The sequence below is a fragment of the Quercus robur genome, chromosome 2, assembly GCF_932294415.1.
Source record: "Quercus robur chromosome 2, dhQueRobu3.1, whole genome shotgun sequence".
Lineage (NCBI taxonomy): Eukaryota > Viridiplantae > Streptophyta > Magnoliopsida > Fagales > Fagaceae > Quercus > Quercus robur.
Window position 1 is genome coordinate 86,039,397 of NC_065535.1, and position 12,737 is coordinate 86,052,133.

General features: G+C 31.8%; 1 protein-coding gene across 1 annotated transcript; it reads right to left on the bottom strand.

The window, feature by feature from the left end:
• Nucleotides 1-7,871: 7,871 nt before the first annotated feature.
• Nucleotides 7,872-9,182, bottom strand: LOC126715532 (EG45-like domain containing protein). The gene is made up of 3 exons (XM_050416172.1): nucleotides 9,030-9,182; nucleotides 8,222-8,498; nucleotides 7,872-8,117 (listed from the first exon to the last, which is right to left on the bottom strand). Exons 1-3 carry the CDS (start codon nucleotides 9,133-9,135, stop codon nucleotides 8,108-8,110), a joined length of 393 nt encoding a protein of 130 aa, XP_050272129.1. The 5' UTR covers nucleotides 9,136-9,182; the 3' UTR covers nucleotides 7,872-8,107.
• Nucleotides 9,183-12,737: the final 3,555 nt, after the last annotated feature.

The following is a 12,737-nucleotide window of genomic DNA, read 5'->3' on the forward strand; positions in this document are numbered from 1 at the left end:
TTTTATTATGGTTTTTTGCTTCAAAATTTTCTTTTCAATACTAATTATTTGCTTTTTCATTCAATATGAGTTTACAAACATCTTACTTGTTATATTTTACGTTAATTGATAATGACTTCATTGGTTGTCTGGTATGGGATTAACTGTGATTCTAAAATATTTTGAATATAACACAATATTTTCAATTCAAAGATATAATATAAGCTTTATATGGACAACATAATAGAAGCTTGATAACACAATTATTATAAGTTTCCCAAAAAAGAAAATACACACAAATATAAGGAAATATACATTCCATAAGATTCTCCTAGTTCATTATTATTTTGAACAACACATGGGATGCTTATTTAAATATGTATTATAATGATAACTTTCCAGCCTTGAAACATTGATGCTTCCATCATGATCAACTGCTTATATATCTCCAACTTTTATTATGAGAGGCCATGCATTGTCAACTTCAACTGACCCTGCAAATACAAAAGTAACCATATATGAATTATTTTGTTCTTATTCTCGCAAGTTATACATGCCTTAAGCAGAAGAAGTTTAAAGTTTGGTCGTTTGGACTTATTGAAAAACATTAACAGAAACTGGTCCTGTATTCATATTAGCTATTGTGGCGAAAGAGGGTTGATTGAGAGTAATAACTAATAAGTGTTGCAAAACCTGGAATATAATCGACGATTTTAACATTTACAGTCTCATTTAAGCAAGGTTGTGGCACACTCGGGTTGCATGAGACCTGGAATATTTGCCCGCATGCTGCCCCATTTAACCATGATTCATCACCTACTGTACTGCAGCTACATAGTTACCTTCGTATTGATTTCCAAAGCATGTAGAGGCCGTCAATGGATAATAAAACATTATTAAATCAAAGGTTAGAATTTTTATAATTTAAATTCTATAACATATATATTTAACCAAAGTGTTAAGTTAATAGAGAGTTTCTCAAATGATTTATTTATAATTTCATGGGAAGCAAACTCATTGCAACCACTTTAATGTTGTAATAATTGACCCAACTAAAACAAGCGAATTAATTTTAATTAAAATTTTGAAAAACAATAAACTTAGCAAGTTCATGTAACAGTTATATCTATGTCTTGAAGTTTGTGGCAACATGGATCGAAAAATCATTTGGGTAAAACTTATTACACACTAGTATGTATACGCACAAGTATGTAATAAACACTACCCCAATTTGTATTGACCATTTCATCAATGCTTACCATCGGCCTCTCCTTATACTTGTAATAGGGGGAAACCATTTTGAACTGTAATATTCTATGAGATGTACCAATTAACTAAAATTGTTGCTTATAAATATACTCACTAACAAAAGGACTGTAGAAAGTGGCAACCCCAGAATAAATACTTTCAACTAAGGTGAGACATATGGCTATGGTCACCATTAACAAATAATGAATAATTACACCCATATTTCTTTTTAGAATAAACTCTGCACCAATATTGTAGCACTTCTACTTTGTGATTTCAAGAAGTAGAGTTTCTCCCAATTTATAGCGGCATCTTCAATTGTGGAATGATTCAAATTTTCATTATTACTAGCAATGGGCCCGTGCGATACATGGATAATATTGTAAGCTGCTATATGAGAAGATTATATAAAATATTCAAAATATTTGAAAGTAATAACTTGAACTAGTGTTGTTTTTGTTTAATTAATGATGTAATAAAAAATTTAGGGAATGAAGAATTTAGGCTATAGAGTAAATGTCATAAAAATTAGAAATTAGTTATTATGTGGCGTAACTATTAAGTTGATTTTTTTTTAATCATAGTTTTTGTTTCTTTAATGCATTGGAGTTGGTATAAAATTTTCTGTAGTATCATGTTAATGTTTAGTTGGCTTATGGAAATTTCATAGAAAATTTATAATTTCATGTTTATGTTATTGAAGTATGATTGTGGTAGGTTAAACAATTAGTGAAAATAGTAATATCCTACTAATAGAATTTTATTATAATCCAAAATATATAAAGAGGGTGAGGTGGAAAGTTAAAAGAAAAATTACTCTAACAAAGCACCACATGGCAGAATTGCATAATTTCCCATATGAGATTTTTTCTTTCTTATATAATTTTAGAGAAAAAAAACATAAAATATACACACACATATATGTAATGCACACCTATAGATTATTAATATGTGTATTTACGCCATTAACACATTCAATGAACTAAACATAATGCAAACTCTGATGAGGTGAAAGCCTAAATGAGAGAGTTTCAAGTAATATGCCACTTGGCACAACCTCATGCTCTCCCATATGAGATCTCTACTTTTATATATACTAACATTTAACCAGTACAATGCGGGAGCATTTTACATTTTTAAAATACTATCAATTTGACATAATAATGCAATAAAATACAATAGTTAATATGTTTATCAAAGGCTTTGTTGTAATAATGATAGTCACTTCAAAAAACAAAAATGACAATTGTGCGATATAAAGTCAGGTCAATAACAATGTTGAATGTCCAAAATTCTCCATAGTAGAAAATAAAGTCCCAGAACTCATTAACCAAAAAAACATTTAGGATGTGTTTGGATATTGCTTATTTTGCTGAAATTGAAAAATTATTGCTGAAAGTACTGTAGATAAAGGTAAAAGTTAGTTGAAATAGTATAGTAGGGTCCATGAATAGTAGCAAAAATAAGCTGAATAGTAGCAAAAATAAGCTGAATAGTGAAATAATTTTAATTTTTAATCCTAACCCAAATGCTCACTTAGTGAGCAAAGACGTATTCTAGCCCTAATGCATTTGTAAGTGCCAGCTCTGTTTCACTTAGATGAATTGAGCCATCATCATTCACCTACAAAAACTATAGCACATATGGTAATCCTCTCAAATGTTGTCCATCTTGAACATGCCAACTACAAAGGTATATAAAATAGGAACAAAATGGATTCTTTGGTGTGCTAAATGGGTGATTGTTGTCCAATCAGAGACAATAGCATAATAAAGACCTATTTAAATGCAACCTTTGAAATGATAGAAACTAATACAACCTTTTTAGCCCCACTTTTGTTTTCTTTAGTAGAAGTGTGTTGGGCTTTATGGAGCCTAGTTATGTTTGATTCGGTTGACGACCTGACCCGACTCGAAAAATGATGAATGGTTTTTAATGGGAGATTTTCTAAGGCTTAGTTCGTGGAGTGAAGGCTTGGGACGACAAGCCTAAGCCGTAGCGCTCATGGACAAGCCTCCTGGGGGTCTGAGGCCCTGGGAAAAAAATTTGGCCCGTTTTGTAGCCCATTGTGAATCCTGTGCGCAGGTTATAGAAAACGTAGTTTCGGTGATTAGGGTTTGGGTTGTTATAGTTTTTAAGAGAAAGAAAAACTGTATTGCCACACTTTGTATTTTTCCCTGATAATAGTGAAATCTCTGCAACTCCGTAGACATAGGCAAATTGTCAAACCACGTAAATATTGTCTTCTGAGTGTGATTATTTTCTTTAGCATGTGTTTTCTCTAATTTTTTGTTTCTCACAGGTTGGGAATTTCCTGTTAATTCCCTACAAAGTGCACTTTTGTGGATACAAAGAAACAATATTTTAATTTCTATTGGTAGAAAAATTTAAATGTGGAAAAACCAAAGTCAAACCTTAATGGGGAAAAAAAACCACCTTAAATTCTCCTAAATTTAGAGGTTTTAATCTAAATGACGTTGATAGAGTGACTGATTGATAAGAGAAAGCATAGCTGATAATTCAACGAAACTTTTATGTAATTATAAGTATTATAAGATCTTTTATAGCCTTAGCACCAAAAAACAGAATCACTTACACCTGCTAGGGGAATCCAAATTGGGATGTAGATGCCCAAGATTGACTGTTGCAATTTTTATTTTTTTCATTACTTGGTGTTTATTCCTAACATACCCTAGGTGCTGATTCCTAGGTTCTATCCCATTTTTTATTCTTCTTTTATTTCCCAAACAAAAGTTTTCTCCTTTAGAGTTTATTGTCTTGTGTCACAACGTCCCTTGAAAAGTTGGATATTCTAAGAATAGACAAACAAAATGCGATGGAAGGAGTAACTAATAGCCTTTGTCTTAGAAAAAAGATGGTATTTCCTTGCTCCAATTATTTGAAGTTCAAAGAAACCTCATTTATCATGAGATTGACAAAAAGTCCATCATAAAGCAAGGGAATTCCCATCCATAGGGTTTACAAAAATATGGAAATGCCAAACTTGGAAAAACTAGAGAAGTGTACATCTAATAATTATAGAAATATAACCTCTTTCATGGCCAATCATGGTTTTAAAAATCGGATTGGACCAGCCGGTCTAACCGTTTCAACGAACCAGGCACCAATCCATTCAGGAAAAAACTCAAAACTAGTTAACACCGACTAAACCGGTCAAAACCGGGTTAAACCAAGAAGCGAGAATTGGAGGCAAAAACAGTTTTACCCCCCAGTCGGTTTTTAAAACCATGCTGCGAATACTAGATAATATGAATTGAAGTCTGTTAGCTAGATGAAAATTCTCTTCCATAAACATATGTACAAAGGAAATTTTACATAAAAGACAAAATTGTGTTCTATCGTACCACTGATTGCACTTTTTCAAATGTGTACTGAACCATTGCATCACAAACTTTTCAAAAAATTCTGATTCTCTTCCAAATTCACTTGGGACAAGAGAAGTTTTACATAAAAGACAAAAAAATTGTGTTCTATTGTACCAGTGATTGCATTTTTTTTCAAATCTGTGTACTGATCCATTGCATCATATACTATAATAAACCACACTCTTCTTTCTCACTTGCCTTAGGCTTATCCCAATGGTTCTTGTTTCAAGTCCCTAGATAGAAGGTCACAGCTTTGTGGCTCAATTGGCAAATCCTTTTCCCAACTTGTTTTCGTAGTGTGGCATGTCTTTGCTCACATATGGTTAAGATTCTTTTTCTTCTCTGTCATATGGACAATTTTTTATTCAAAATCTCAAAACCTGATTTAACACAAGACATTTGGATGCATTAGTACAAAGTTTAATGTTTCCTTTTTGGTAAAAGACCTGTTTTAACATTTTGATATATAATGGAAGTACATACACCATTATATGATTGGAGCAAAGCTTAAAACCATATTCTTGTTCTCAATTTTTGAAAATGACTTCCAGTTCCTAGATTTACCATCAATGTCTATCCCAATTGTATTTGGGTATTCATTATTTTAATTTTATTGATTAAGTAGGAGTTACACACAATCCAATGAAGAGATGGATGTGCTACATTAATCTGCTGCAAAATTTTATCACCTAAAATACTTCTATGAACAATACCTAAAAGTATTCTCACCTCATTGTTTCAGGATGTCTTACCCATATCGTTATGAATTGTATAAGAGGGTAGATGAACCATCTGGAAAGGAGAAGTATGTGATCTTGTCTATATTTACTGAAAGGCCAACCACTGATGAAATTAATGATGCCTTCGGCCTTCCAAGGAAAACCAAGGTAACTCACATTTGATTGTTATATATTAGTATTTTATGGATAATTTCTGTTACTTTTTGTTCTTGTTGCTGTTCACTTTCAAAAACCAGTGTCATGATTAAACCTTTCATTTCAATAACAAATGCAGAAATGAAGCTAAGAATACCTCAGGAACTTGGTAAGAAACATCACATCTTCTTACTTATTTCTGGTTGTTAGTATCTCCTAATTTTTTAAATGATTTATCCTCTGTTCTTTTGTAGGGGCTTCTTGAGTGGTATATATTATTTCCGTCACATGCAAATGTCTACTTGTTTGTTCTTGTATTTGAAAATTTGCTGTCATTTTGGACCATGCACTATCTTCACTTCAAGACCAAAATGATAGAAAATTTTAAAAAATAGGCTCGATCATTGCTCTTAAATGTCTCAGGGCCAAAAAAAAAAAATATATATATATATAGAAAAACCTCTCATACGTCAGGCGCATGAAACCTGCCTCACACAGGTAGGTGGGCCTCACACAGGTAGGTGGGCCCCACACGTATCTCATGCGCCAAGTGCATGAGACCAACCTTTCATAGGCAAGTCTTATGCTCCTAATGCATGAGAGATTTTTCCACATATATATAGCTAAAACTGAGAGAAATTTCATTTAGATCCCAAATTAGATTTCAATTGTGGGTCAATTTTGTGCCATGTATCCACTAAGGTTTTTTAATCACTGCCAAGAGAGTTAATGAGTGCATGGGTTACACGCTAATTCTTATAAAATAATGAATAGAAATAAAAACAATGTAAGATTTATGCTATATAGACTAAACAAATGTATACGATGCTTTGTACATATATTTTTAGTCTACAATGTAATATTTACATTAATTGTATAACATAAACCTATAATTTCCCAATTCACAATATTTCAGCCTACTATCTTGTACATAGGCCAACCACAATCTACAATTATAATTTTAAAATTTTTGTTACATCTCTCAGATAAGAAATGATAAAATTAGACTGTTATAATCTGCCAAACAGGGGTGTTTTGCTATTGAAGTGTTATGTGTACAGGATAAACTAAAAGATGTAATGATGATAATAACATGGCAATGGTGACAATGATTGGATCAAACATTTTGAACGAATATGCTGTATATAGAAAATTTTCAAACAACAACAAAAATCCTACTAAAGACGATAGTGATTAGATGTGATGGTGATGATGATGATTCCAATCCCAGCAACTATAGACAATAGTGAATGATAATAGCCTATCGGGTAAAATTTAGATACAGTTCTTTAGGTATAGTTACTTAGGTTCCCTCTTAATTTTTTGACATCTGTTACTTAGCAAACAAACTTTAAAAAACCCATCTCTTTTTGTTTTCTTTCGTTAATTTTTTTTTCCCCGACCTGTGACTGCAAGAAAGCACAAAGCAGAAGCTTTCTTCAGTTTAAATCTAAGAACTTTGAACTTTGATCATACCAAGCTTCTTCATCTTCTTCAGAGGAATGGAAATCCTGACCGTTAGACAATTCAAAAAGCAAGTCCTCATAGGAGACAGCGAAATATAGTCCACCACCACCGCCGCCACCACCGAAGACCTCGGAGTAGTCGAAGCCGGAGCTCCGAACATCGAAGAAGACCTCAGAGCCTTCCTCGTCGACTGCCGGGAGATCCAAGACTGGAATTGAAGTGCGCATGAGGCGTGGAAGCTCTCAAATATCTCGCTGTAGTCCGCGGCGGTGGCAAAAGTGTAGCAGCCACTCCGAACCTTGAAAAAAAAAATTAACGGAAGAAAACAAAAAGAGATGGGTCTTTTAACATCCGTTTTTTAAGTCGCAGGTGTCAAAAAATTAAGCCAGGAACCTAAGTAACTATACATAAAGAATTATGCCTAAGTTTTGTCCAGTCTAAAAATGATGCTTTTTTGTTTTTTTTTTTCAACAATAAAGCCAATACTAACTTCTTAACAAAAAAAAAAAAAAAAAAAAAAACCTAATATTGCCTAGAGTCACATGCACTTTGTCATAACTATCTTATATGACAGGTTGTGAGTGGTAAAAAAAATATTGGGTCCATGTGATAATAATAAATAGTTAGTTACAGTCTGTCATGTAAGACAGTTGTGGCAAAGTATCTATATTACTAACATTATTGTAACTAGTTTTATTATGATTTTCTGGTTCATATTTTTCTTTTTGATCCTAATTATTTGCTTATTCATTCAATATGAGTTTACAAACGTCTTACTTATTAGATTTTACATTAATTGGTAATGATTTCATTGGTTGTCTGATATGGATTAACTATCATTCTAATATATTTTGAATATAATACGATATTTTCAATTTAAAAATATAATATATGCTTTATATGGATAGCATAATACAAGCTTGATAACACAATTATTATAAGATTCCCAAAAAAGAAAATACACACAAATATAAGGAAATATACATTCCATAAGATTCTCCTAGTTCATTATTATTTTGAAAAACACATGGGGTGCTTATTTAAATATATTTATCATGATAACTTCCCAGGCTTGAAACACATATGTTTCCATCATGATCAACTGCTTATATATCCCCAAATTTTATCATGAGAGGCCATGCATTGTCAACTTCAACTGACTCTGCAAATACAAAAGTAACCATATATAAATTATTATGTTCTTTTTCTCGCAAATTATGCATGCCTTAAGCAGAAGAAATATAAAGTTTGGTCATTTGGACTTACTGATCAACGTTAACATAGACTGATCCAGCATTAATGTTAGTAGCTATTGTGAGGAAAGCGAGTGGAGAGAGATTAATAATTGTTGCAGCACCTGGATTATAATCGACGATTTTAACAGTGACGGCCCCACCTGTGCAAGGTTGTGGCACACCACCGTTTGTAGCCCCAGTGCATATGACACTATATTGTCGCCCGCATGCTGCCCCATTGTCCCATAATTCATCACCTACTCCAGCTACATAGCTACCTTCGTCTGTATCTCCAAAGCATGCAGAGGCTGCCAATGAATAATAAAATATTATTAAAGCAAATGTTAGAATTTTTATAATTTAAATTCTATAATATATATTTAACCAAAGTGTTAAGTTAATAGAGAGTTTCTCAATTGATTTATTTATTACTTCATGGAAAGCAAACTCGTTGCAATCACTCTAATGTTGTAAGAATTGACCCAACTAAAACAAGTGAATTAATTTCAATTAAAATTCCAAAAAACAATAAACTTAGAAATTTTGTGCAACAGTTATATCTATGTTCTTGAAGCTTGTGGGAACATGGATCAAAAATCATTTGGGTAAAACTTATTATACACTAGTATGTATACACACAAATATGTAATAAAAACTATCCCAACTCATTGTATCAACCATTTCATTAATGCTACCATCAGTCTCTCCTTAGACTTTTAATATTTTCTTCATCAACCTGAATGAAATTCTATTGTTTGGGGGGAAAAAAATCATTTTGAACTGTAACATTCTATGAGATGTACCAATTAACTAAAATTGTTGCATATAAATATACTCACGGATATAAGGACTGTAGAAAGTGGCAGTCCCATAAAAAGTACTTTCAACTGAGACGAGACATATGGCTATGGTCACCATTAACAAATAACGAATAATTACACTCATATTTCTTTTTAGAAAAAAAACCTTACACCGATATTATAACACTTCTACTTTGTGATTTTAGAAGTAAAGTTTCCTCTAATTTATAGCGGCACCTTCAATTGTTATAAGCATTTTTTTATAGACTTGGAATGATTCAAATTTTCATTATTACTAGCAATAGGCCCACACAATGCATGGATAATGTTGTAAGCTGCTATATGAGAATATTATATAGAATATTCAAAATAGTTTAAAGTAATAACATAAAGTCGAATTGTTTTTGTTTAATTAATTATATATTACAAAATTAAGGGGATGAAGAATTTACGCTATAGAGTAAATGTCATATAAATTAGAAATTAGTTATTATGTGGTGTAACTAATAAGTTGATTGTTTGATTAATCACAAATTTTTGTTTCTTTAATGCATTGGAGTTAGTATAAATTTTTTGTAATATCATGTTAATGTTTAGCTGGCTTATTGAAATATCATAGAAAATTTATAATGTCACATTTATGTTATTGAAATATGATAGTGGTAGGTTAAATACTTAGTGAAAATAGTAATATCTTACTGATAGAATTTTATTATGATCCAAAATATGTAAAGAAGGTGAGGTGGAAAGACAAATGAAAACTTACTCTAACAAAGCACCACATAGAACTACATAATCTCCCACATGAGGTTTTCGCTTTTTTATGTAAATATTTTTATTATAAAAAACATGTAAAATACTTTATGTGTGTGTATGTTTACTCCATTAAAACAATATTCAGTGAACTAAACATAAATGCAAACTTTGATTAGGTGGATGCCTAAATGAGAGTCTCAAGGAATGTATCCCTTGGCAGAATCTTATGCTCTCCCACATGAGTTTGCTAAGAGAGACATTAACTATCTCACAATCACTTGCATTAAGAGAGGAACGCCATTTTGCCGTAAGAAAAATCTTAATCAACTGGTCACATTGTTCAAGAAGTATTAAACTCATACATGATCAAATCAGTGACCACTAACTGGCTTAATCATCCATGATCAAATTAGTGGTCATCAAACAAATTCAACAACTGGTTTTCAGGTGTGACAGTGCTTTTGATTTTGTGTCTTGTGATATTAAGATGAGTCCCATTCCACATACACTTAATGCTTTAAATGGTAGTGGAAAATTAAGGCAGCTGGGCCAAAACTCAAAAAGTCTCAAAACCCATTATTATGGATCATATGTGTGTCACAATTGAAGAACATATATATGTACCACATACCAATATGGCATCAAGTAACCCACGTCTCTCAATTTTAAACCCAAACAAACAATTTGATTATGAGGTATGTCATTGGGAGTCCTTGTGCACTCATTAAGGGGTTAAAAACAAACTCCATCTGCATTAAGAAGAAACAAAAGCTAATAAACAAATATTCATTGAAACTGAAAATGGCTCAAATCCCGTAAAAATCCAATCGATTTCATTATAAAATTTAATCTTAACAAATGCATTAGGACACTCGTTAACCGGACCCATAATTATATTTATAAACCGAGCACCTTAATAGTGATCAGGTACTATTTAACCGGTGGGGGAGGAATCATGACAAGAATTTCAACTAAACAAGAATGGTTAATGATCAATCTTTCCGGATGTAGGACTTGCAGGGAAAAACACATACTTGTTTTAACCAAAAAATCTACTAAACACATACTAGTTTTAACCAGATCGCTTCTTTTATTTTTCTCTCTTTTTTCATCTTGGGTTTGGGCACTAGCCTATCTTTGTTTTGGTATTATCTTATTAAAATCAACGTCATAGCAAAAAAGCCATTCCTTCTTGCAGCCTTTTCGCAAGCCTCATACTCATTCTAATCTAATGCAGACAAAATTAGGATGTGAACTGAGAATCAGAATCACGTATGAAACAAACACATGTGCCTAATCATTATAAACCCTGCACAGTGCACACCAAGTTGACGTTACAACTTCAAAGTGAAGACCATCTTTTTTGTTTGTCTGATAGGTACAACTCAGGCAAAGCAAAACTTTTTGGGACCTCTCTCTCTCTCTCAATAGACACAGACTTAAGTTTAAGCAAATACAACATAGATATAGTTAAGTTTCAACAGTAAGATAATATCGCTTATTAATTTGCTATTGGATATGGAAGTTAGTTTCAAGTTGTAACATACTGTCTTGCGAGGCTTGTGCACGGCATTTGAGCTCAAACTAAATAGCGTATCTTTTCATACACTTTTTAACCCCTTTTTTTCGGTTTTGCCATATTTGTTTTGTTAATTTTTGCTATATGTGAAAACTTTTTTTTTTTTTTAAATAAGTTTTTTTTTTTTTTTTCACACACTATAGGATACTCATTGAACCATTCCCGCCATAATGTATGTGTGAGTGAACCGAATAAGTTAACATCCTATCATTTACTATAAAAAGAAGTTAGGTCCTATAATATGTGGTTGCCCCAAGTGGTTTTTTTCATTTTAATTATTAAGATAGTTTGCTGTAAATGAAATCTATTACCAATAGTTTACTCGATATAAAACTCAATTATCAAAATTCTAAGAAATTTAAAATTCTACTTCAATTGAAAATCTATTACCAAAAGTTTCAAGCAATTTAAAATAAAATTAATATTTATTTTAATTTTAATCATAATAAAATTTACATACCATACTTGCACAAAATGACTTAATATATTACACATTGGCTGTTTCTTTTCTATATATATATATATATATATATATACAAAATAGAAATTCTATTCTAGCATAATTTAAGCATATATGTGTGTGTGAAACTTCTTTTTGGAGACTTGAATCCCGGCCCTTACTCCCCACGCCTCACAAGCACTAACTGTTAATATGTTTCAATTTATTTCCATATAATTTTTAATTAAGTCATGCATTGAATGTGCATGATACTTGAACCAATCCTGACATAATGCATGCATGGGTGAGATTTTGAAGACTTGAACCCTCACCCTTGCTTCCCATGCCCCACAAGCACTATCTATTAATATGTTTCAATTTATTTCCATATAATTTTGAATTGAGTCATGCATTGAATGGGCATGATACTTGAACCAATGATGCATGCATGGGTGAGCCTAACAAATCAATATCATATAAGCTTTTATTATCAAATGCCCTAAAGACAATGGTTAATATCAAATAACACTTTATTAAATAATGTGTTTATACATTCAAAAATAAATAAAATTAAACCGTATGAATATATCCAAAAAACACACACAACCAAATGAATTTGTGTAGTGAGTCAATGAATCATTAACAATGATATTTTCTTCTTTACCTCTCTCCTAAGGACACACATTACTAGTACCCCAACCAATCACTATCTAAGAGTGCAAGTTAACAATACTTTTGTGTTATAATTTTCAAAATAAACTAATGATGTACACGCGGATCGTGCCGAATATCCGCTAGTATTAAGAGAAAAGAGACACAAACGACCTACATCAAATAATTTGTTCACACGCAACTTACCAATTGACTGCTACAAAATAAACCCCTACTTTTTCTTTATAAAAAAACAAATATAACAACTAATTATTAAAGTATTTAATATTCCTTAACGTGTTATCTAACTTAAATAATTAAT